At 48.0% G+C, this 24,442-nt stretch overlaps 1 protein-coding gene across 1 annotated transcript in view; it reads left to right on the top strand.

Annotated features, from left to right (window-relative positions):
- The window catches only part of C4H4orf50 (chromosome 4 C4orf50 homolog), a 116,230-nt gene that overhangs the window by 11,970 nt on the left and 79,818 nt on the right, over window positions 1–24,442 (top strand). The window contains exons 5-9 of the mRNA XM_049708913.1: window positions 5,699–5,810; window positions 6,889–7,016; window positions 8,494–11,034; window positions 18,413–18,586; window positions 22,962–23,018. Coding sequence (XP_049564870.1) covers window positions 5,699–5,810; window positions 6,889–7,016; window positions 8,494–11,034; window positions 18,413–18,586; window positions 22,962–23,018 — 3,012 coding nt within the window. The remainder of the gene's footprint in view (window positions 1–5,698; window positions 5,811–6,888; window positions 7,017–8,493; window positions 11,035–18,412; window positions 18,587–22,961; window positions 23,019–24,442) is intronic.

The following is a 24,442-nucleotide window of genomic DNA, read 5'->3' as shown; positions in this document are numbered from 1 at the left end:
GGATTAGGGCCCACCCGAATGACCCCATCTTAATTGAATCAGTTGTGTCTCTATTTCCAAATCAGGTCACGTTCTGAGGTCCTGGGGGTTAAGAGTCAACTTAGGAAGTTTGCGGGGGGGACACAATTGAACTCATAACAAGTGCCCTCCTGGATGCACCGTTATGAGGCCCCGTGAAACAGTAGAACTGTCGGTTCTAATTCCTTGATGTGCTTCTTCGCCGGCTTCATGGGGGTACAAAACGATTCCTATATTTATGAGGGAGTCTTTGCACTAGACGCCATCCCTCGTGCTCTGCATCTGTTGTCCACTCATTTTGTCCCTCAACGACCTTCAAGGGAGGCACTATTTTACCCCCATTTTACAGATGAGGAAGTGAAGGCCCGGAGAGTCCCAGGGTCCCACAGATAGTAAGTGGTGGGGCAGGATTTGCGTCCCGGCTGGGAAATAAGACAAGACCCCTGCCTGCACGGGATGACAAGACTGCCTGGAGAAAGAGGGTGCAGACAGAGGAAGGGGGAAGGGGCCTGACAATCTGTGGGTCACTGTTGGGGATCTTGGTGTTTGGAATGGGGAATGGACCATTCCCCATGACAGGGCCACAGGGTATGTCAGAGTCTTCCAAACTGTCCTACTCTCAGCGGGCACTGACAGCCCTGACTCTGAGCACCTTGGAGTCGAAAAGGGCCACCTTGAAAGGAAGAAATCCTCCGGAGAGCGCGCTGGAGAGATGGGAAATGCCAGCCAGTCACCAGGTCACGGGGCAGCATGGCTTGCAATTTTAAAGTTAAAATGCTAGAATCTATTGATAACAACACTGTAAAGCCAGATGGTGTCCCTCAGGTCTTGGTCTGGCCTGTGGCCATGGCTGTGCACGTATGAGATTGTACTCAGTGTTCTGAGAGCATTGCATGCATGCATGCATGATTTCCCAAGGCTGACAGTGCATTTCCAAAGGGGCAGGACCCAGAATGGTTAAGAGCCACGCGGCAGATCTTCAGCACCCTTCTCTGGATAGCGGTGTAACCCCCAAATGATCTCTTTTCATAAGCCCCCAGCAGCTCCATCGCCTTGGGATCCAGCTCCACTTCCTAACCTCGGCATTCAAGGCCCCAGCTGCTCTAGCCGCTGCCTCCAGGCTCACTGCCCACCCCTTCCTCCCACCCTGTGGTCCTGCAGGTCCCTAAATATGCCAGACTCCTCCAGCCTGCTTACCTTTCCTGTGTCTAGAGACTTCTACCGTCTGCTCCCCATGGCCCCTTGGTAAACCCCTGCTTCTTTCTCTCCATTTGGTGAGAATGTCTCTTCCTCCAAGAAGACTTTCCTGATTTTACGCCAGCTCCTTCCCTCCTTGGTGCCCCCATTATGATATGACCCACCTCTGGCGACCCTAATTCTCACTGTGCTGGGCCTGGCTGCCCACCCCCCCGTAGCTGTTCCTTCATCGTCATCACCAACTGGGTCTGATTCAGCCATAAATCCCAGCCCCTGTCCACAGGCTGTGGAATACTTGGTGAGGAAGTGACTCAGTGAATAAATGGCCAAAAGAAGGTATTTGCTCCATTGCCCATGGGAAATGGAAACTTCCAGACGAAGGGACCAGCCTGAGATGGCAATGCTGGGAAGTGAGGTGTAGAAATTGGGAAACGAGAGGGAGGTCTAGCCCCAGGGAAGTGTGTATCACATTGAAAATCATTGCAAATTATTAGGGTGCCTCCAACCCAAACCAGCCCCTTGGTTACATCTGATGTGTGTCATGGTGTGATTTATGGTGAGGGTAATCGTTATGAGAAGATATTTTGATTCTTATTTACACAGCGCTTCCCCAAACAGGATCTCCTTGATGCTGGGAGGTAGCCAGGCAGAGATCAGTGATTTTGTCCCCAGCCCCACAGAGGAGGCACATGCCTTGCCCAGGATCACACAGTTTATAGTTTCGAGAACAAGTTGCTTGGAGCCCAGGTCCCCACAGGAATAGCCATTGCGAGGACAAGCGCCCAGCTTGGGGAGGAGTTTGGGGAGGGGGTTTCTGGTCAGAATCCCAGGTGAAAGAAAATTTAAGAGGACTCTGGTTTGCAAGAGAAGCAAAGCCTCTCTGCAGATGTGTCCAGATGCTTTTTAGCAAGCGTGCACTGGGCATCCTGTATGTTCCAGGCACCGTGCCGACCACTGGGGCTGGGGAGGCGATCCTTCTCTTCAAAAGTTTATAGGGGAGATAGACACAGGGGCAGAAAGGGCAATTTGGGTGATGACCACTACAGCAGGGGACACCCTGGGGCAGTGGCCTGGCCTGGAGGGTATCAAGGAGGCTCGTATAAAGAGATTAAAAGTCACTGTCTTATGATGTCAGTGTCAGGCTGTCATCCCAGAGCTGCGACCCCGCTCCTTGTGACAGTGGCCTCAGGAATGCGGGCTGCTCAGGCCAGCTTCTCGACCCCGGCGATCTGAGTAGAGCGACGCCTGGTGGCGAGTATGAGAATGTCTTGATTGTTTCCTGAGTCCAGGCAGCCCGTTCCTGCTCACAGCTTGCACCTGAGCAGAAGTGCCCGTTACTTTTTTGTAACTTGTCACTCACTCCTGCAAGCGAGCAAGGGCTTTAAAACAGTTTCGATAATGTCAAAAAACAAAACATAGGCAAAAGCCACGAACATACAAATAACGTAAAAAGGAAATACAGATGGCCCGTGGTCTTACAAAAAAGGTCCATTACTTAAAAACAAAATACGAATGAGCAAAACCTCACGATTCCACTCTATTCTGAATATTTGTCATATATTAAAGGTACCTCAATACTGTTTATAGTTGGTAAAAATTGGAAACAACCTAAATGTCTGATCAGAGGGACCTGATTTGGTAAGTGAAGGCATTCCTTACGTCAGAGATCATTCGGCAGCCCTAAAACACCACATTACAGAAGAAGTTGTGGAGAAATGATCCTTCGATACCATCACATGAAAAATGCACAAAGCGAAAGTCAACATTTTGTAGAAACAGACTTTTGGAAGAATTTAAATGTCTCTGCACAGAAAAAAAGCCCAGAGGGATATATTCTCATACATTCGTAATATTTGTGTTTGGATATCACTGTATTCCTCATTTTCTTCTTTCAAAATAATTACACGTTAAAACTAAAGCCAAGTAAAGTTACAGGCAAATGCTCCTGTGAGTGTTGAAAAGCAGGGAGGGCTGGCAACACTGAGCAGAGGGGGGCAGGAAGCGGGAGAGAAGGCCCGGATCAAGTTCGGAGACCTGAGTTCAGGTCCTGTTCTCCCACTGTGTGTGCTGTGTGACCTTGGACAAGTCACTGTCCCTCTCTGAGTATTGATTTCATCACTTGTGACATGAAGCGGGTATAGCATCATCTTGGAAGTCCTCCCCTGGATGTTAGCTCCTCGAGGCAGGGGTCTGTGTGTGTCACCCATGGCTGTGTCCCAGCCCCAGGACAAAGCCTGCCACATAGTAGGTGCTCAGAAAGTATTTGTTGAACTGAATGGAAGTAAACTTGGTACTGGAGCAAAATCCAAATAGAAATGAACAGCAGAACAGTGGTGGCCTTCGACACTGCCCTCCGCCTCCCCTTCATCTGTTCCCTCCTCCTTCCTTCTGCTTCTCTCTCTTGCTTGCTCTCATGTCTTTGAATTTCTGTCTCCCTTCTTGCATCCTATTTCCTCTCTTTTTTTTCTTTCTCATTTGCCTTCTCTCTCTTCCTTTCTCTTGTGCCTTCTCTCTCTCTCCATTTTCTCATCTCCACCTCCTTCCAATAGTGATTTTAAGTTCTTGACAAGAGTGTTTAATTCTGATCGAGTGGGAAGCTAGTGGAGAAAACCGTGAGGTACCCCAAGGTCTGTGGGCAGAAGGCACCTGTGGCAGGTTGTCCGGGCCCATCTGGATGCAGAGCAGGGCTGTGCCCAGACCCCTCTGGTTTTCACTGGTCTTGGCTGGGGCCCTGTTCTGGTACTTGTTAAAAGCTTCTGGGTGATCCTAAGGTGTGGCCAGGGCCTGGTCTCCCCTGGTCTCTGAGGAGAACTGGACAAGACACAAACTGTCGCACAGTAACTGGAAGGTCACAACCTTGGGGTATGAGGAGAAGATGCTGCAGTGAGGGAGGGGCTTCATTTGGGGGAGGCTCAGGGAGGCCTCATTAAGGATCTGGCCTTTAAGTTAAGCCCAGAAGGGAGCAGCTGGGCCAGGCAGAAGGGTGGGGAGGAGAGGTGTAGGCAGCAGGCACAAGGGGTGCGAGGCCCCAAGGCAGGAGGGAGAAGGGTCCATCCAAAGAGCAGAGATGGGTGTGGTGAGGCCGCACAGGCAGGGGTTTTATCTTTCAGGGCAGTGGGAAGCATGAAAGGGTTGGAAACAGGAGGGCAACCTGAGCCTGTTTCCATTTCAGTGCAATTGCTCGGCTGCCAAAGGGTGTGGAAAGGAGGGGCAGAGAGCCAGGGGCAGGGAGGGCTTTGCAAGAAGCAGCCTGCAACCAGTACCCTTCCCAGGAGGGTGCACCAGGCAGGCAGGAAGAACCGCACGTGCGGAGGCCAGCAGGAGCCAGCGTGGGGGAACAGGGAGGCACTGTGAGAGGAAGCCAGGACCAGGAGCGTCAGGGGCTGCGGTGACAGCCCTGGACGGCCTCCGTGCCTGACCGCAGCCCAGGAGCTGATCCCGTGGACTGAGTGGGGGAGGTGAGGGCGGACTTGCAGGTCAGAGGGTCCCTGGCAGCTGCGGGCAGGACGGGAGGGGAAGCAGGAGGCCCAGTTAGTGGCCAACGCAGGGGTCTGCTGAGAGCAGGTGAGGACCTGGGGACGGGCACGGGGCATGACCTGTCCATTTCCGTTTCTCCCTCCCCTAGAAGAGCACCTGACCCACAGTAGGAGCTTAATAAACGTTTGCTGAATTAATGCACGGCGAGTCCGAAATGTCTGCCTTTCTGCAGGCTCTGTCTATCCATCCAACTGTCAAACCTTTATTAAGCACCTACTGTGTGCCAGGCTGGAGTGTCAGTGCGGACCGAATGAAGGCCAGTTTCCTTCCTGAACGACCTCAGGTCTAGTGTGGGAGCAGGTGGGAAGCAAACAGCGCCCCTTAGAACCGGGCTAGGCGTACCCGGGGCAGTGGGAACCTGCAGGACACTTGTGCCCTGGCCCCTCATGGGTGGTGGCTGGAGCCGCAGTCAAGGTGCTGCCTCTAACGTGCTCTGCGGGGCGGGGGGTGGGCGTTGGGTTAGGGAAGCTCCTTGCTGCAGCCCAGCTTGCCTTTTGGGGTGAGATCCAGAGGAGGAGGGTGCCGCCCGGAGATGCCTGGCTGCGGCGTTTGGGGCCTGTGGACAGTTGAGGGACAGGACTGCCCAGAGGGACAGGCTCCCACCTCGGGTGGATACAGAGGGAACTTCCGCACCGGAAGGAAAGGGGACTGGAGCCTTTGGTGCCACCTTGGGGGGCCCAGAAAAATCTTGGCTGAAGGGACAAGCCCCCCATTGTCTGCTAAATGCTTGCTGGGTGCTCACAGGAGGCAGTTTGGTTGGCAGGACCGAGAACGCAGGACCAGGGCCCTATGGCCAGGCCACTGCCCTCTGCTGTCCTCACCTGGGGAGGGGATGCAACTCCCTCCAGGGGTCCTTGGGAGGGACTTGGCTGGGACAGGCTTGGAGGGTCCCTTGCAACCAGGGACACTCACAGCTGTCTTGTCTTCTTGTGTTTTTTTCCTCAAGGAGGCCCTGGGCTGTGTTCAGGATGAATCGCTGCCCCTGCCCTGGGAGGAGGCTCCGGATGCCTGCGGAAACCGAGGCCCTGACGGGGCCCCTGGACCAAGGGGCTCGGCAGGTGCGTGGGGGGCCCCGCGTGGACATCCGCTGATGGGCCAGCTCTCTTACGACATCCTGATGACGCAGCAGGGTGGCGGTCCCTGCTCTACAGTCAGGAAGCTGAGGCTCAGAGAGGTAGTGTTGCTTGCTTGTTGCCACACAGCTGGGAGAGGTAGGATCAGAGTCCACAATGCCCACGGCAAGGTCTGTGACCTAGGCCCAGCCCGACATTCAGGCTCAGCCCTCAGCCCTCAGAAGGTGCCAACCAGGCGACGCCCGTGCCAGCCTCGGGCAGCAGGGGTCCCTTCAGGGGGATTTGTCTTCGCAGAAGACCGTGTCATGACCGGGAGCTGTTCTATTCCCCGCCCCCGCCCCAGTGACAGCTCAGGTGTGAGACAAGTGTGCAGCCTGGGAGTTGCTGGGACCCCCTTATCCCTAAGTTGTCCCTAACGGGAACCAATATCTCTGCTAATATTCTCGGGTGCAGCTTCCAGGGTCCCTGCTGCAAAAGCCACTGCACGCAGGGAGCCCCAAAGCCATGGTGTCCAACTGGCCATCTGTGGTTTATGTAGTTTTCCAAGGTGAAATTCAACTTAAGGATGAGGGGGTCAGTTATACCCAGCGGGGCTGTTGACCAGCAAAGCTGACCTTTCCCCTCCATCCCATTTCTGGGGAACAGAGCTGACAGGTCAAACGAGGTCAGGTTTGTCCTTGGGGAAGGGGGCAGGGCGTGTCTGGCAAAGCCTGGGCATCAACTCCCCTGTCTACGTGCTGACCATGAGGGGCTGGGGGCCAGGGATCATGACCCTGTGTGACCATGACGGTGTGGGGCCAGGGAGATGTCGTGGGCTTTGTGGTCAGAAGAGGTGGCTTCCAGACCCGATTCTGCTGCTCATCAGTGAATGTCATTCCCCATCCCTGAGCCTTGGTTTCTCACCTGACAGGCAGTGGTGGCCAGCAGGCCACTTGTGGAGGCTCAAAGGCCCTGAGTCATGAGAAGTGCTGTCTCATCCTAACAGCAGATGGCACTGCTGGCGGCAATCATGGGAAAGCTCCTAGGAGGGTCTTCTTAACTCTCCGGTCCTGTCATTTCCCAGGCCAGCCCTCCGAGGGGCCCCGCGCCTGGGACTGCATCGGGGCTGGACAAAGCACTGCTGTCTTGATCCCAGGCCCGGAGACCACGGACAAGCTCCCAGGAGACCTCGCAGGATCTGCCCGTGGACAGGTGAGGCCAGAGGCTTTCTGCGTGCCTGGGGTGCCAGCTGGGTCTGATCAGCCCTACTGTGTGTGCTGCACAGTGTGGCCACCACGCAGAAGAGGGGAGAAGAAGGTAAAGAAGCTTGGGGTTTGGAAGAACCTCCTGGAAATAATTGAGAGGGAGATTTGAGCCCTGAGTGGGGAGTGGGCAGGAAGGCTGTGTGCCCCAGCTGTGTGCCCAGACCCAGCTGCCACGTAGCAAACTTCATCTCATTGAAACCTCCCCGCCAGCGATGGGGCAGGAGCCATGACCCCCCCGCTTCTGCATATGAGGAAGTCGTGATTTCCCAAGGCTTCACAGCCCTCTAGGGGACTGGGGTCCTCACGTCTCCATAGCCCACACTCTGCACCACACTCTGCCCTACGGTTCAGGAGCCTGGCTCCAGCCGGCCCTGATGCGGTTCTGTGGTTCTAAAGAGGGGGCCTTCCTTGCTCACCTACTTTCATTCATTCACCTCCTGCTCTGAGCCACTGCGTGGTGTGCTGTGTCACACCCAAAGTGGGAAAAGAGCAGAGCAGCCCCTGGGGTGGGGAGAGCTTCACAGAGAAGCTGGGGAAGTAGTTAGACAGACAGGAAACCAGGGATGGACAGCGAAAGGGCAGGCCAGGTAGGAAGACCCGGCAGGTAAAGGTGGTGAGGCTGGGAGCGCTGCGAGGTGCGAGTGGGGTCGTGGTCGCATGTGAGCCGAGGGCTCCTCTGAGCCTGGATGAAGCCAAGTTTCCTCTCCCGGGCCTCAGCCCAGCCCGGGTTTGTTCTGAGTCAGGCCAGTCCTCCTCTCTGGTTAAGCTCATTGAATAAGTAAATATAAAAAGATATTCAAAAATATCTATGAAACCCCTCCTGTGTGCCCGGGACTATTCTAGGCAGATGGTCTACACCGTGCTGTCCACTAGAGCCTTCCACAGCGCTGGCAATATTCCGCACCTGTGCGGTCCAGTGTAGGAGCTGTGAACCACGCGTGGTTTCTGAGCACTTGAAACGTGGCTGGTGTGACTGCAGAACTGAGTGTTAACTTTCACTGAATTGCTTTAAATTGGAAGAGCCCCGTGTGGCCTGTGCGGCTACCGTATTGGACAGTGCAGGGCTATGGGAGGAGTTAAACAATTACACACACACATATCCTGCATGATGTGAGTGAGGGGAGGGCGCCACAGAGCGAGGGAAAGGGGGTGAATGGACAGACAGTGGTGGAAGTGGTCAGCAAGGCCTTTTTGAGGAAGTAACGTTTGAGCTGAGATGTCGATGAAGCCAGAGGGTGAGCCATGGCAGGGGGGGTGGGGGGCGGGCAGAGGGAAGGGCAGGGGCAGAGGCCCTGGAGTGCTAACAGACCCGGGGTATTTGGAAGACCGGTATGGCTGGGTGAGGAGATGAACTCAGAGAGACGGGGAGAGGCTCTATGGGGGAAGGGGCTGCTTCACCCCTTCTCTTCTCTTCCCTCCCCTAGTTTACTCCGGCTGAGCCCAGCTTGGGCGAACAGACTCTCCTTCTCATCTGTGGCTGCCCCCCGGGGCAGGACATGGACGGCTCACTCCTCCCGGTGGAGCTGGCCTGGATTTCAGAGCAGAACCTAGCAGCCACCCTGGCCCAGGTGTCCTTCCTCCCAGTGCAGACATGCACACGCCCTCCCTGGGGGCAGGCTGGGGACTCGGCTCCCCTGCCACTACTGCAGCTGCTCCTGGAAGATTCCCCAGAAGAACTGCAAGCCCAACAGCTGCTGGAGGCCAGGCCTCCGCCTGCTTCCTCCGCTGTAGGACACCCCAGCCGGGATCATCGCCCGGCAAGGAGCCACGATGCCTCCCTCTGCCGGGAGTCCCCATGCATTTCAAATCACCGATTTCCCAGGAGAGGCCCCAAGGACCTAAAAGACTCTTGCAAGGAGGGAGGAGGAACCCCAGGGCGGAGACCGGAGATGCGGGAGGCGAGGAGGACCGGCGGCAGGAAGGAGGACGACCTCGGTGCCAGGGCTCAGTCAAGTCAGGAAAGCCGTGAGAACCTGAGCCTGGAGGCTGGTGTCAGGGCCCCAGAGGGTGTATGGAATGAGCACGGGGCTTCCGAACCCCCGGCTGCAACCTCCTGCCCTGGGCCCAGGCGGGAGCTTCCACGGCCCCTTCTTCAGGGGGAGGCCTCAGTGTCAACGGAGGGTCCTGAATCCCTGAGCAGGAGGGGGTGGGGGGTAAGGCATGTCTGGAGCCCCCAAGAAGGAGGAGAAGGGGGAGAAGGGGGAGGAGGGCTTTCATCATCAGAGGAGGAAGAGGCCCCCACAGCCGCCTTCTCCAGGGCCCACGGCACCAATGGGCCGCCTCCGGCAGGTGCTCCAACCCTTGCAGAGCAGGGCAGAGCCATCAGGAGAGTTCTGGGCAAGGAGGAAGACTGCGTGTGGTCTGGAAATGCTCTGCTTCTCCCAGAGGAAAGCCCTGAGGACAAAGGACAGGAAGAGGAGGTGGAATTGTCGCATCTCCAAGGGTCCAGCCCGGGCCACAGGGATGTCCGGGAGGAGCCTGGCTCCGAGGACTGTGAAGCCAAGGAAATGCTTTTCCTACTGCAGGAGGGAGGTTTGCCACCATCTCCTGGATTGGCTTTATGGCCCGAGGGGGCCCGACCTACCAGTCACCCCTGGGCTCCGAGCAAAGGCCGTGAGGGATCTGCGTTAAAAATAGAGGAATTTGAAGAGGAGATGGAGGCTTGTTTCCAGCAACTCTCCATCCTGAAGCCTGGGAGTGGGGGGCATGGCCGGAAAGCTTCCTCGTTGGCAGGAGAGAACTGGAGCTTTGCTCGGAGATGGTACAGCTGCCAGGAGGACGCGTATCCTCAGCAGGCTTTGGCAAACCAGGATCTCGATATTTGTTATGCCAAGGAAGCGAACCCCGAGGAGCCTGATGAAGACGTTAAGCGGGGAGAGAATGAGGCCGTAGGCACTGGCGAAGTTCTTCCAGGGCCGGTGCTGGATTTGGTCAGCCTGAGCCCGGGCCCGCCAGAGGGGCCCTCTGAGTGGGGTCGGAACCAGCTCTCTCAGCAGCCGAGGGCCCTCGAGAGAGCGAGGACGAGGTTTCGTCAGCTCATTTCTGGATTGAAGACGGAGAGAAGCAGAGTTTTACGTGACAACGCCAAGCTTCAGGTAGATCAGGAACGATGCCACAGAAAACTGCGTGTCCTGGAAAAAGAGAGGGAGAGAAATGTGAAAAAAATATCTGCGCTCAAACAGGATAACGGCGTGCTGTTAGGAGACATCTCTCACGTAAAGAGGGAGCTGGACCAGTACGTGCAGGTCATTTCTGACCTTGAAGACTGTAACAGGAAAAGTTACTGCAAAATTTCTGAGCTCGAAGAGGAAAACGAGAGATTGAAAGGGCACCTTGGGCAGCTCCGGAAAGCCATGTCTGCGAGCATCCGAAAATCCAAAGGCGTGATGGAGTGCATCACCCTGGAAAACTGGGAGCTCAGTGCACTGATTTCGGAGCTTGGGGTCAGTTATAAAGAGCTGATAAAGGATATAGTGCTGGGAATAGAAGACATGATCCAAGCCTTCAGGGGGGAGAATGAACACCTTCTACAAAGGATCCAAGTCCTGGAGGGGGAAGTCGTGTGGGGGAGCAGCACAGATGTGGGACCTTTGGTGAGAGCAGAGGAGTATCTCCAGGGAAAAAACATGATGGCGGTGGACCAGGTGAACGCTGTAGAAAGGGGGGTGCAGGTGACTGAGCTTCCAGGGCAACTGACTGCAAGAGGCCCTAGGCCACCCTCGGAGCAGGAAATGGGTCTGGCTGGAGTGTGGACGGAACCTTGTTTAGGCCTGGAGAATTCCAGGTGCAGTGCTGATTCTCCTGCTACATCACTGGTCTGGGGAAACGCCGCAGGATCCAGTGCCCTGCAAGGAAACACCGATGGGGCAGGAGTGAACGAAGCACATTTGGAGAAGGACGACAAAAGACCACGGTGTTCTGCAGACCAAGGGCGAGCTCTGAAGTCCCCACGCAGTGGCCCCCGGGTAGGTTGACTCTGCATGGTTGTTTAATCATCTTGCTGACTTATAGCACTGACCACACCCTTTACTACCGTGTCCTCCAGCAGCCCTGGGAGGGAGGAACAGTCACCACCCCCATTTCCCAGATGAGAAAACATAGGCACAGAGAAGTTAAGTGACTTGCCCAGAGTCACACAGCTAGGAGGGGTTGAGCCCAGACTCCACCTGGGCAGTCAGGCTCCAGAGTCTTTATTCTTACCCTGGACAAGATAATGCGAGTCTGCCCCTCTGCTCAGGCTGTTCAAATTGGTATCTGGTGGGACATGCAGTGGGTGTTTACACTTCAATATTAGAGATTTTACTTTCAGACCAAGGAGTTTTTCAAGCACCTCAAGTTATAATTCTGCACATTGAGTCTTTTTTTTTTTGTTGGTATTTATGTATTTATATTGAGACATAATTGATATCTAACACTGTGTAAGTTTAAGATGTGCAATGTGTTGAGTTGATACATTTCTATATTGCAATCTGATTACCACCATAGCTTTAGCCAACACCTCTGTCACACTGAACACTGGGTCTTGAAAGGAGAGAGCAGTGGGCTTTAGAATTCAGTCAAACAGGGTTCAAACCCAGGTCTGTGCTGACTACATCCGTGACTTCTCTGAGTTGTTTTCCTCATCTGTGGACAGTATTCGACATTCAGGACTGCTAGGATGAAATTTATTTTTCCAGTGGTCTTGAATGTGTCTGTAGGATATTTAGTGTTGAGTCCTTTGTATATATTCATATCCGATCTCTCTGCGTCTCTGTCTCTGTCTCTCTGTCTCTGTCGCTCTCTCTTTCTCTCCAATTTTATCAGTCATTTCACAGGATCATTTTTTGGTTTTATTGATGTTCTTTATTGTATGTCTGTATTTTATTTCATTGGTTTCTTCTAATATCTTCATGGTTTCCTTTCTTCTACTTTCTTTTGGTTTCATTGGCTGTTCTTTTTCAGGCTTCCTGTGTTGAAAGTTTGGATCATTGATTTTCAACTGTTCTTCTTTTGTGATTTATGCATTTAAATCTATGCATTTCTCTCTAAGCACTGTTTCAAGTACAACCCACACATTTTGATAAGTTGTACTTTTTATGTCTGTTCAGTTCAAAGTTTAGCTTTTAATTTCTATTGTAATTTCTTCCTTGACCCATGGGTCATCTAGAAGTGTGTTGTTGAATTTCCAAGCATCTGTAGAATTTTTTAGTTATATTTTTGCTATTGATGTCTAGTTTTATTTCATTGTTGTCAGAAAACATACACTATATTATTTTATTTTTTATTTTTTTTATTATTATTGTTTTTTTCTGTATGGGGGCCTCTACTGTTGTGGCCTCTCCCTCTGCGGAGCACAGGCTCCAGACGCGCAGGCCCAGCGGTCATGGCTCACGGGCCCAGCCGCTCCGCGGCATGTGGGATCTTCCCGGACCGGGGCATGAACCCGTGTCCCCCGCATTGGCAGGAGAACTCTCAACCACTGCGCCACCAGGGAAGCCCCACTATATTATTTTAATCTTGAAATTTGTTGAGATTTTTTTCATTGACCATGTTATGGTCTATTTTGGTAAATATTCTATGTGCCCTTGCAAAGAATGAATATTCTGCAGTTGCTGGGTATTAATTAGCCCAAGCAGATTAATTATGCTGATCAAATCTTCAGTATCATTACTGATGTATGGTCTATTCGTTTTGTCATCTACCGAGATGGCTTTTTTTTTTTTTTTTTTTTTTTTTTTTGCGGTACGCGGGCCTCTCACTGTTGTGGCCTCTCCCGTTGTGGAGCACAGCCTCCGGACGCACAGGCTCAGTGGCCATAGCTCACGAGCCTAGCCACTCCGCAGCATGTGGGATCTTCCCAGACCGGGGCACGAACCCGTGTCCCCTGCATCGGCAGGCGGACTCTCAACCACTGCGCCACCAGGGAAGCCCTGAGATGGCTTTTGAAATCTCCAACTCTGAGTGTGCATTTGTTTATTTCCTATTTTTGTTATGTTAGTTTTAATTCATATGTTTTGAAATTATTTATTAGATACGCATTGATGTAGGATTATGATGTATTCCTGGTGAATTGACTCTTATCATGATGAAATATCTGTCATTATCTCTCACATTTCTTGCCCTAAGGTTGACTTTGTCTGATATTAAAGTACAACATCAGTTTCTTTTCATTAGTATTTTCATGGTATATAAATTTTTTACACCATCCATCTTTTTGCTTTTGAGCTATCAGTATCTTTAAAATATGTTTCTTAGAAACAACATATGGCTGTTTTTGTTTTTTTTTTAAACTTAGTTCAGTTTGACATCCTCTGCTTTTTAGTTGGAGTGTTTGGTCCATTTACATTTCACATACATAATTGTGTAATTGGCTCTATGTTTACCTTCTTGCTGTTTCTTCTGTTTGACTGTTCTGTTCTCTTTTCTTTTATTCCTTCTTTCTGCCTTTGTTTTTGGTATTAGTAAACTATTTTCTATTATTCCATTTTCTTCTCTATTAGCTTATTTTGATACACATTTTAGTGTCATTCTTTTAGTGGTTACCCTAGAAATTTCAAATTGTAGGTATTAATTATTAAAATTTACTTTAAATTAGTACTTTTACCATGTCTCAAATAATTCAAAAATCTTTTAATAGTTTACTCCATTTATTCCTTTTCATCCTTTTCATTGTTTATTTTTGTCAACTATGTTACTTCTACGTATATATACCTTACAAAGTGCTATTACTGTTGTTGTTTTAAACACTCAATAATCTTTTATGTTTATTCATATCTCTCTACATTCTTGTGCTGTTCATTCTGTCTTCTACTTGTGTGGGTCTGTTTTACACCCACCTGAAGAACTTTGTTATTTTTCGCTGGTGATGAATCCCCTCAAATTTCTTTTTATGAAAACAATTTTTCAATTCCACTTTTAAAAGATTTTTTTCACTCTGGATTCACAATTTTAGATAGGAAGATATGTTTCCCTCTTTTGACACTTTAAAGATCTCATTTCATTGTCTTCTGGCTCCCACAGTTTCTGTTCAGAAATGGAATAATTTATCTTTTTTCCCCTGAAAGAAATGCGTCATTTTACCTCAGACTATTTTAAAGGTTTGCTTTTCATCTTTGGGTTCTGGCAGTTAGACTATGATGTGCTTACATGAAGTGTTATTTATGTTTATCCTGCTTGGTTTTTCTGAGCCTCTTGAAACTGTGGAGTCATACCTTTAATCAGATTTGGAAAATTCTTGGCCATTAGTTCTTCAAATATTTTGTTCCTTTCTATTTTCCTCTCCTCTCCTAAAAACCTAGACTGTTTTTTCACTTTATCCCACATCTTTTGGAACTGTTCTATTTTTTTCTCTTTGTGTTATCAGTTTGAATTTTCTATTGACCTGTCTTTTAGTTCACTAAAAGTTCTGCTGTTCAGTTCTGCTGTGTCCTGTCTTCTAATACACCCATCCATTAGTTCTTAATTTCATTTACTGTATTTTGCAGTAGCATATCCATTTTATCCTTTTTAAAGAGATTCTGATTCTCTGTTGAAATACTCCACATTTTCATTCATTTTGTCTGTCTTTTCCTATGTTGTTAAAAAATAGAATCATAGTTATTTTGAAGGTCTTGTCTTCTAACCCCAATATCTAGATTATCTCTGAGTCTATTTCTATTGGCTATTTTATTTCTTGGTTAAGGCCCACTTTTCTGCTTCTTCATGTGACTAGTAATTTTTTTTTAAATGTTGGACGTTATGTGGAACATGTAGAGATTCCTGCTTATTAGCTTCCTCTAAAGCATGTTGTAAGTTTTGCTCTGGTAGGTAGCTGAATGATCAGCAGACCATTATTCCTGTGCAGGTCTACTTCAGTTTTCCCCTCAGTACCAGGGCTTGATTTTACTCCTCAAGGGTGGTCCTTGCTTCTAGGGCATGGCCTTTCAGTGGTATCAACTGAGTTCCCAGAGCATTCACCAAAGACTCTCCACTTCGGCTACGCCAGAACTTTGCTATCTTTGTAGCAGTGCGTGACCTCCAAAACCTCTTTAGCAATTGATCTCCCAGCTGCTGTTCTCTGCTAGGCCTCAGAGTCTTACACTATGTTGCACCACGTATGATTCAGCCCAGGACCCAAGGGTATTTCTAGGACAGTGTCTGGATTTCTTCTCTGCGGCTCACCTCTCTCTGCTGCTTTGTCCCACAAACCCCAGCTGTCATAGCATCCCTGAACCCCAGTCTCTGATTCCACTTAGCAGGACCACCGTGCTCAGCATGGGATCTATTTCCCTGAACCATGGTTTGGAAAATGTTCAGGGACGATGTAGAGCTCACCTTGTTGTGCTTCCTTTTTCTCAGGGATTGTAGCCCTGCATTGGCTGCCATTTAATGCCTGCAAAGAATTGTTTTTATGTAGTTCCCTCATATCTTGTCAAATCCCACCTAGTAAGACCTGGTGGGAACTAAAACTCTGAGAAGGTGAATTTCAAGCTGAGAGTCTCAAGGTTTGAAAGGAGCAGCGAAGGAAGAACATTCCAGGCAGAGGGAGAAGCAAGTGGCCAGCCCCTGAGGCAGGAATGAGCCTAGCTTGCTGAAAAGCAGAAAGTAGCCAGTGTGGCTGGATCACGGTGGGCATGGGTGCGGCGTGGTATGAGATGAGGATGGAAAAGTTGTCATGAGAAAGGTCACGGGAGGCCTTGTAGGCTCTGGTTATGATCACTTCCAAATGCAGTGGGAGACTATTGGAGGGTTTTCAGCAGGACAACATGATTAAATTTCTGTCGTAAAATGATGTGATCTTTGATGCTGTAAAGACACAGAGAAGACACAGGGAGAAGAGTCAAGAGGATTTTTGCCAAGAGATGATGCTAGAATAGAGGATTTTTTTTAAAAAAAAGAGAGGAGTCCAGGTAAAAACTAGAGTTAGAATCAATGGGATTTGTTGATGGGCAGGAGGCAGAGGGTGAAGAAAGCTTCCTGTTTCCCTCGTCCCAGGTTACAAACCTGATCTTGTTTTTATTTGCTTAAAATAAAAACCTTAAACCCTCTGGGTCTTCCTGTCACACTTGGTATGAAGTCCAAACTCCTTTTGGTGAGTTATAAACTGGCCCCTGGGGAGCTTCAGCCGTTGCTAGATACATTCCCTAGTCTCTGCGCTCCTAGTTCCTCAACCCGGCCCTCCCACACCCCAGCTTTCTCCTGAGAACTGCTGCTCACCATCTAGGTCTCATTTTAGGGCATCTCCTCCCAATCTCCCGGGATGGATTCGGTGCAGAGGCAACTCAGGCACGTCTCTCCCCAGCTCTGCTTTCCATGGTGCCATTTTGGTAGCTTGCAGTTGGCCACGATGGTATTTAAACCACGGAAATCAGCACATGCTACACATCCGTGTGCCTCTCCCTCCCTGGAGAGCGGTTGTTACGCATTCACCACACACTGCTGGGTGGCAGTGGACGCCTTTGATTTAGTGCTTCCCTGGGGCTCCGGCGGCCTCCTGGCTTCTCCTCACCGCCCTGTGCTAGTGGCTTATCTCTGCGTCAACCTCCCCCACCGGACAGAGCTCCCCGAGGGCCGTGTTCCCCAGGGCTCCCAGCCCAAGTGCAGCCTGTGGCTGGAGCACGTGCCTCTGAGGTCTCTTAGGGAGCAAGTGAGTCATGGGTCGTTCACAAGGGTCACTGAGTGGGGCGGTCCCACGTGGCAGGCAGGGCCGGCCTCCACCCCACACTTTTATTCTCTTTAGAATAATGTCCTGTGGATGCTGTCTTAGGACCCTGGGGATGAAGCCCAAATCACCACAAAGGAGAGAGGCAGCAAAGGCACCAAACTTCCCGGAAAGGCCAAGTCGTTTTGCAAATCTTGGAGCTGGATCTTACGGAACCATTCGGAGCACCCATCTGTTTTTGACAGGGCCCAGCCTGTGAATCTCAGGCCCACAATCTGTGAATTTCTATTAACTAAGAAAAACAAAACAACACATTCTGCTTTCGTATTCCTTGCTTACAACGGAGAGGCCTGATGGGCCACCGAGTCGCCTTGACTCTGCTGTCTCTGTCTCCCTTCCATCCTCTCTCTCCTGCCCCTCCTGCCATCTCACACCCAGGTCAGGAACACGTGGAAGAGATGATCTCTGTGGGCTTTCCATTCCCGGGGTGGCTGCTTTCAATGAAAGCTAGACTGCCAGGGCCGGGAGCAAAGGCATTTGAGACATCTCTGAGTTTCTGGGACCCTGGACACATTGCAATTGGAACGTTTACTATTAGCAGGGCTGCTCTTGCCCAAGGCCACCTTAGTAGCATGAATCAAGAGCTTAATGATGCTCAGGGCCTTGACATAGAAATTCCCCTCTGATGATCTCAGGGGAAGAAACAGAGGTGTGTCAGATAAGGCTTTCTATCTCAGCCCCAATTATAGCATCAGTATATTAGAATAATCTGAGCGTTCACCATGCCACAGAATACTGCATAGATACTAGCAACAGGGTTTTCGACATTATTTAATGATATGGAAAAATGACCATGACATGGTATTAAGGGAGGAAAACAGAATACAAAAGATATCTATGGCATATAAACGTATATAGAAAAAAATATGTGGGGATGTATGTGTGTGTGTGTGTGTGTGTGTATATATATACGCATATATGCATATATATGCATGTTTATGTATATGTATGTATACGTTATTAAAAAATAAAAATTTAGAGTCCAGAACCAGTGGGGGCAGTGGCATCACTGCCATTTGACCACACTTCCCATGATGATACATCAGCCCCTTTTTTCTCACTTTCTGCCCTCCCAGAAATTCCCTATTTGATGTTCATATGAAACCCACTCGTGTTTGACCCAAGAAGGGTGAGAGGCTATTTTGTACTGATTTAAGAAGAGTGTTTTGGGAAAGTGCAGTATATTCTGTTCCATAGAAATACATGAAGGTTTAGTGTAATAAGCATCTCATAATTGGACTTGAACACTAAATTTCATTCATCATACTGTGTTTCAGTATAATGGTGACTGATGTCTATTAAAACAGACTCTGGAATACCATGCCATTTCACATATTTTTCATGTGTGAAAAAAATATTTTTTTTTAAATAACGCTCTAGAATGCTATTCTGTGATTCCCTAGACCCTCTCCAACTCTCCCATTCAAGGGTAAGGGCACCTGGGTAAGGGCATAGCAGAAAGACTGAAAATATAAGATAATATATGGATAATAATGATGTTTATGCTGGCTAATAGTTTTTGGAGTGATCTCTGTTACTTTATTTTGTGGAATTTATTGTAAGCAGGAGAACAAATTAAGAAGGAAAACGGGTACTGTCTGTTGGCTAAGGCCAATTACTTGGAAGATTACCTAAGAATTACAGTCAAATCTGTGATTCTACAGCTCCAGGACCCTGAAGCTGAGGCTTCCAAGGAGGACCTCAGGCTGTGCGTCAGACAACTGCGTCACCAAGTGCTGACCCTGCAGTGCCAGCTCCGAGACCAAGGGTCTGCACACCAGGAGCTGCAGGCTTCTCGGGATGAGGCTGCCCGTCTCCGGTGTGAGCTCAAGGACAAGGTAGGCTGGGCCAACGCTTCCCTTTCCCTCCTGAAAACCAAGGTTCCCTCACTTGGGAAAGTTTTGAGAGTAGAAAAAAGAAGTAGGTAAGATCTCACTGGCCCTTTCCCGCAGTTTGTAAGTATTTATTAGATTTTGAAAGTGCAGAGCAGTATAGGGAAGAAAAACCAGCCTGTAATCCCTCCATCCAGGTAACCTTTGTTAGGTCTAAAAATAATAATACATGTGTATGGCTTTTTAAAAAATCAAACAGTTTTTTTTTTAAATAAGTCCATCTGCATTTTATTTGGGGATAGATTATGAGGAAGGCATTTGATTACCTTTTTCTCCAAGTAGATAACCAAATATAACTTCATTCTTTTCAGAAGGCATATTTCCTCCATGGATTGACATGTCCTCCTTTTTGTCAAACAGTTTTTTAAATGTTACATAAATAAAAGTCCTTTCTCTGTAAGGAGGAAGTGCGTGTGAATATAAAAGAGCAACAGGAGAGGTCCTTGTGGAGTTGGAACGGTTCAGTATCTTGTCTGTGGTGGTGGAGACACAAGCCTACACAGGTGATAAAATTGTACAGAACTTGGAACACACACACACACACACACACACACACACACACACACACACACACAAACGTACACAGGAGAGATCCGAGTAAGAATGGTGGATTGGGATTAGCAGATGCAAACCATTATATATAGGATGGATAAACAAGGTCCTCCTGTATAGCTCAGGGAACTATATTCAATATCCTGTGATAAACCATAATGGAAAAGAATACAAAAAATAATATATATATATATACACATATATATATATATATATCTGCATCACTTTGCTGTATAGCAGAAATTAACACAACATTGTAAATCAACTATACTTCAATAAAATAAACCTTTAAAAAAAGAATGGTGGGGCTTCCCTGGTGGCGCAGTGGTTGAGAGTCCGCCTGCCGATGCAGGGGACACGGGTTCGTGCCCTGGTCCGGGAAGATCCCGCATGCCGCGGAATGGCTGGGCCCGTAAGCCATGGCCGCTGGGCCTGCGCGTCCGGAGCCTGTGCTCCGCAACGGGAGAGGCCGCAACAGTGAGAGGCCCGCATACCACAAAAAAAAAAAAAAAAAAAAAAAAAAAAAGAATGGTGGATTGTATCCACATCAATACCTTGTTGTAATATTCTATAGTTTTGCACAATGTTCCCATTAGAGGAAACCAGGCAAAGTACACAAGGGATCTCTCTGTATTATTTTTTTAAACTGTATGTAAATCTAAAATTATCTCAACCTTTAAAAAATGCAGAAAAATATAGTCCTTTCTCCCCCTCAACCCCAACTCCTTCTAACTTCCTTTATTTTAACCCTATCTACCCACATTCAGTACGTGTGTGTACATATATGAAATCATACCATAAGAAACATTCTGCATCTTGCTATTATCATTTAATAAAAAATTTTGGTGATATTTCCGTATCAATACATGCAAACTGAACTTCATTATTTTAAACTCTTGCATATTATTTTTCAAGAGACCAAACCATAACTTCCTTAACCAATTCTTGGTTTATGGAAATCTAAATTGTTTCTGTTACTTTCCTTTACAAACGAACATTTTATACATCTGTCTTGGGATATGTTTCTGCTACATCCTAGTGAAAGAGTTACTGGGTCAAAGGCTATGTACATAATTAACTTTGATCGATAATGGCAAATAACCCTCCAAAATGTTGCATCATGTATACTCCCACCATAAATAAATGAGTGTATTTGTTTGGCTACAACTTGTTACCCTGAATCATATCACACTTTACATGTTTTTGGCAAAGCGATGGGTGAAAATACACTATCAACATTTTGGAGTGATTTCCGACTCCTTCTTATGCATTCTTTGTATAATCGAATACACTGTACATGGAGTTTTATGTCCTCTGTCCATGTTGCTTCATAGCCTTTTTGTCCCTTATTTTTTGGACTGTGCAGTAATCTATGGGGTGGATGTGATTTCTGTTCCCCTACTGTTGGATCTATAGTTATTTCCATTAATTTATATATCGTTGTTTATATACAATAGTTCAGAGAACTGGGATTACTGGTTTAAGGAGAAGAAACAGTGTTCATTCTAAATACATATTGCAAATTTGCTTTCCAAAGTATTGGCACCTACCTCCAAAGCCAAGGCAATTAATGAAGGTATATTTGTCACTGTGCCCTCAACCAGCGTAGGAGGTATGATGACGTTTTTGTCCTGTCTGTCACTGACCTGTGAAAAATAGAACTCCAGTTACACACGTTAGACCTTTTTACCCTATCCAATATATGTTTAAGTCTATTTTTTATTCTTTTCATTCTTTTTGTCTTTCTCTGCTTCAGTTTGGATATTTCTTTCTAATCCATCTTCCAGTTATGTAATACTCTTTAGGTGAGTCGAATTTGCTCTTAAACTCATTATTTTAGTTCTTCATTTCAGGTATTGTATTTTGCAGTCTTAGAATTTCCATTTGACTAATTTTTTATAGCTTCCAGTTCTCTGATGAAATTCTTGTAATATAATTATTAAACATTTCAATCAAAGTTATTTTCAGGTCTGTCTCTGATAGCTCCATTTTATTCCCACTAACAATGGATGAAGGTCCCAACTTCTCCACATTCTCACATTTGCTACTGTCTGTCTTTCTGTTGCTAACCATCCTAGTGGGTGTGAAGTGGTTATTCTCACTGTGGTTTTGACTTGCATTTCCTTAATGGCTAATAGTGTTGAGCATCTTTTCATGTGTTTATTTGCAATTCATATATCTTTTTTGGAGAAATGTCTATTCAGATCCTTTGTCCACTTTGTGATTGGGTCGTTTCTTTTTTTGTTGTTGAGTTGTAAGAATTTGATATATATTCTAGATACAGTCCCTTACTAGCTATAGGGTGTGCAAAATTTTCTCCCATTCTGTTGTCTTTTCACTTTCTTCTCGTCTGTTTTTTAATTGCAAATGCCCCAATACACAGCTCACAGAAACATATTCATGCTATTTCTTAAACTGAAGTAGAGAGAAGATTTCACCCAAGCCTGCAAATATTATCGTGTACCTTCCAAATAGAGGACAGTCTGCTTGGAGCTGGCGTTTTACTCTTCAAATATATTCAGAAACGTGTGCCAAAATAGGAATATAGAAATGTTCATTAAAGCCTTTTTGTAAAGCAAAAAAACGGAAACAATATACATTTTCATAAACAAAGAATTGGTTAAATAAATTTTGTTTCAACCTCATGATTAACTAATATGCAAGATTTTAAAAGAATGTGATCGGTTTGTATGTAATAACATGGAATTAACACCACGATTTTATATTAAATGACAAAAGCAAGCTGTAATACATTTTGTATAGTATAGTTTCATGTGTGTATGTGTGTGTGTGTGTATATACACATGTGAATTCTGATTATGGGTATGTAAGGTTGAAAATAGTATTAGAGGTCAGAAGAGCTCAAGGGGAGAGGAAGAAGTACATTTATTTATCTAGCTTTCTTGTACTGACTACAGAGGGAATCAGAGAGTGAGTGAGAAGAATTCACAGAGCCCCTGTCGTATTGTAGCTTATTACTGTGTGCCTTTTGAATAGAAGACAGTCTGCTTGGAGCCGGCCTTTTACTCTTCAAATATATTCAGAAATGTGTGCCGAAATAGATGCATAGACATGTTCATTTTGTGGAACAGGAATTTAAGCAGGACTTGGCTGGGCAATTCTGCTCTGCAAAGCATCAGTGGGGATCCCTTGGTGGTAGTCAGCTGGATGCTGGGCTGGGCTGGAAGGTACAAGGTGGCTTCACACATGTGCCTGCCACAGAGAGTAATAATGATGTATATTCATCAAATGTTGACCAGATGCCAGGCCTTGTCTAAGCACTTTACAGGAATCGATTCACAGAGTCCTTATCCAATCCTCACCGTTAGGTGGACACTAGTACTAACCCCACTTTACAGATGAGAAAGCTGAGGCAGAGGAAGACTTGAGTTGCACGGGGTCACAGTTCTAGTGAGTGGCTGGGCTGGGGTTAGGGTGTCTGGCTAGGGAACCTACAGGTTTAACACCACACCAAAGAACGCTGGCCCCTCTGCATGGGGAATGGGGAAGGCTTCCCTCCTGAAGTACGAAGCAACAGAACTGGCCCTGGCAACTGCAGTCTGGCAGAGCTCATTCTCCAGTGCTCAGAGCATCCTTCCTCCTCGGATCCGGCCTAGGAGCTGATGGGAAAGGTCCCTGTTCCCACCGAGAGCTCCTGTGGGGAAAGAGGGGCATAAGAGCCAACCTCTCTGAGCATGGCTCGCCTGTGGACGCACCGAGCTGTGTAATCCACGGCTCAACGTTTTCAAAGATCTCGGTTCTCTTTCAGCTTGATGCACTTCAGAAAAAGCACCAGGAAGCAAATTTGGCTGTGACTCCTCTGAAGGTAATACGTGTGTGAAATCAGTATGAAACGTCCCTTTCAAAAGAAAAAAGAGCTTAGTATTTTTCCCATTAGGAGGTAGTCCATTTCTATTGTGTAAAAACACTGGAAAGAAGAAGGAAAGGGGCAAGTGGCACCCCAAGTCCCTATCTGAATCTAGCATTTGCATGTATTTTCTTCCCGTATATTTTCCATGCGTCTGAGGTCCTACCATACCTGTACGTCTGTGTCTGGCTTTTTCCACTTGGGAGTATAACCCATATAGGGGCTGTCCTTGTCTTCACCAGCCTTTGAAGCTGCTGTTCATGCCGCAGTCTAAAGCAGGAGCCACCGCAGTTCTTAAGCTGCCAGACCCTTTCGGGTGTTCAAATCCCTCTGTCCACTCTCCTTCCCTCCCTCCCTCCCTCCCTCTCTCTTTTGCATTAATTGCACGTAAACACCATGGTGCACATTTTTTATTAGAAACGTTTTCCCCACACATCTGGACGTTTCTTGAGGACAGATTCCCAGAAATGACGTGACTGGCTCACAGGGTTTAACGTGCTCATTGAAAGTGTGGTTTGGTTGAGGTGACACATGTCACCTCAAATATGACCCTTGGATTTGGGCAGTGGACCTGGAGGGCTGCTTTTTCTTTCCACTCTCTGGGCAGGGTGGGCTAGGAGGGGCTCTGGCTGGGAGTTAGAAGGACATGGTTGAGCCCCGGGACCCCACTGACTTGCCAAATCCCACTCACTCTGAAATAACAGTAATTCTGCTCGGCTGCTCTCACAGCTTCTTCAGACCCTCCATGGATGGTGTCCATGGAAAAATGGAGAACAAAGTGTAAAGCTCTTGGAAATGGGAGGCTTTCTTGCTCCTTCATTATTTTCATCATTTGCTATATGCCATTTACTTAAATGAGGACCGTAACCCCTTGTACACGACAAAGCGCTTTACAAACTCAAGGTGGAAAGGGAAACGGTATCAGCACCACGTCATTCACACGAGGCAAGGCCTAAGCAGAAGAGGTCAGACTGGAGGGAGGAGCCATAGCGATCTGGGTTCAAGATCCAGCCCCTCCCCAGGGGCGGCGTTCCCCGCTGGGGGCTCAGTTTTCTCATCTGCAGATGGGAACTGTGATTCGTAACCTGGCGTGGGAGGTTTTGTAAGGATTCTAATGACGATGGCCACTCTCTGTTGAATGCTTGCCATGTGCCAGGTACTCCAGACATATTTTCTCAATAGCACAGTTTCTCAGCATGTCAGGAACGTGTCAGGAACACGAACGCTACTCTATGGATAGGGAAACTGAGGCTCAGAGAGATGCAGTGCCTTTCCCATAGTCACACAGAGCTACTCAGTGGCAGAACCAAGATTTAACCCACTTCTGTCTGATGCCAAAGGCTGCAACCTTCCCCTTGGCCTCGCTGTCTCTCCAAGAGCCC

This window comes from Orcinus orca, chromosome 4, assembly GCF_937001465.1.
Source record: "Orcinus orca chromosome 4, mOrcOrc1.1, whole genome shotgun sequence".
Lineage (NCBI taxonomy): Eukaryota > Metazoa > Chordata > Mammalia > Artiodactyla > Delphinidae > Orcinus > Orcinus orca.
Note: the sequence above shows the minus strand (reverse complement) of the source record. Positions and strands in the feature narration are given on the sequence as shown.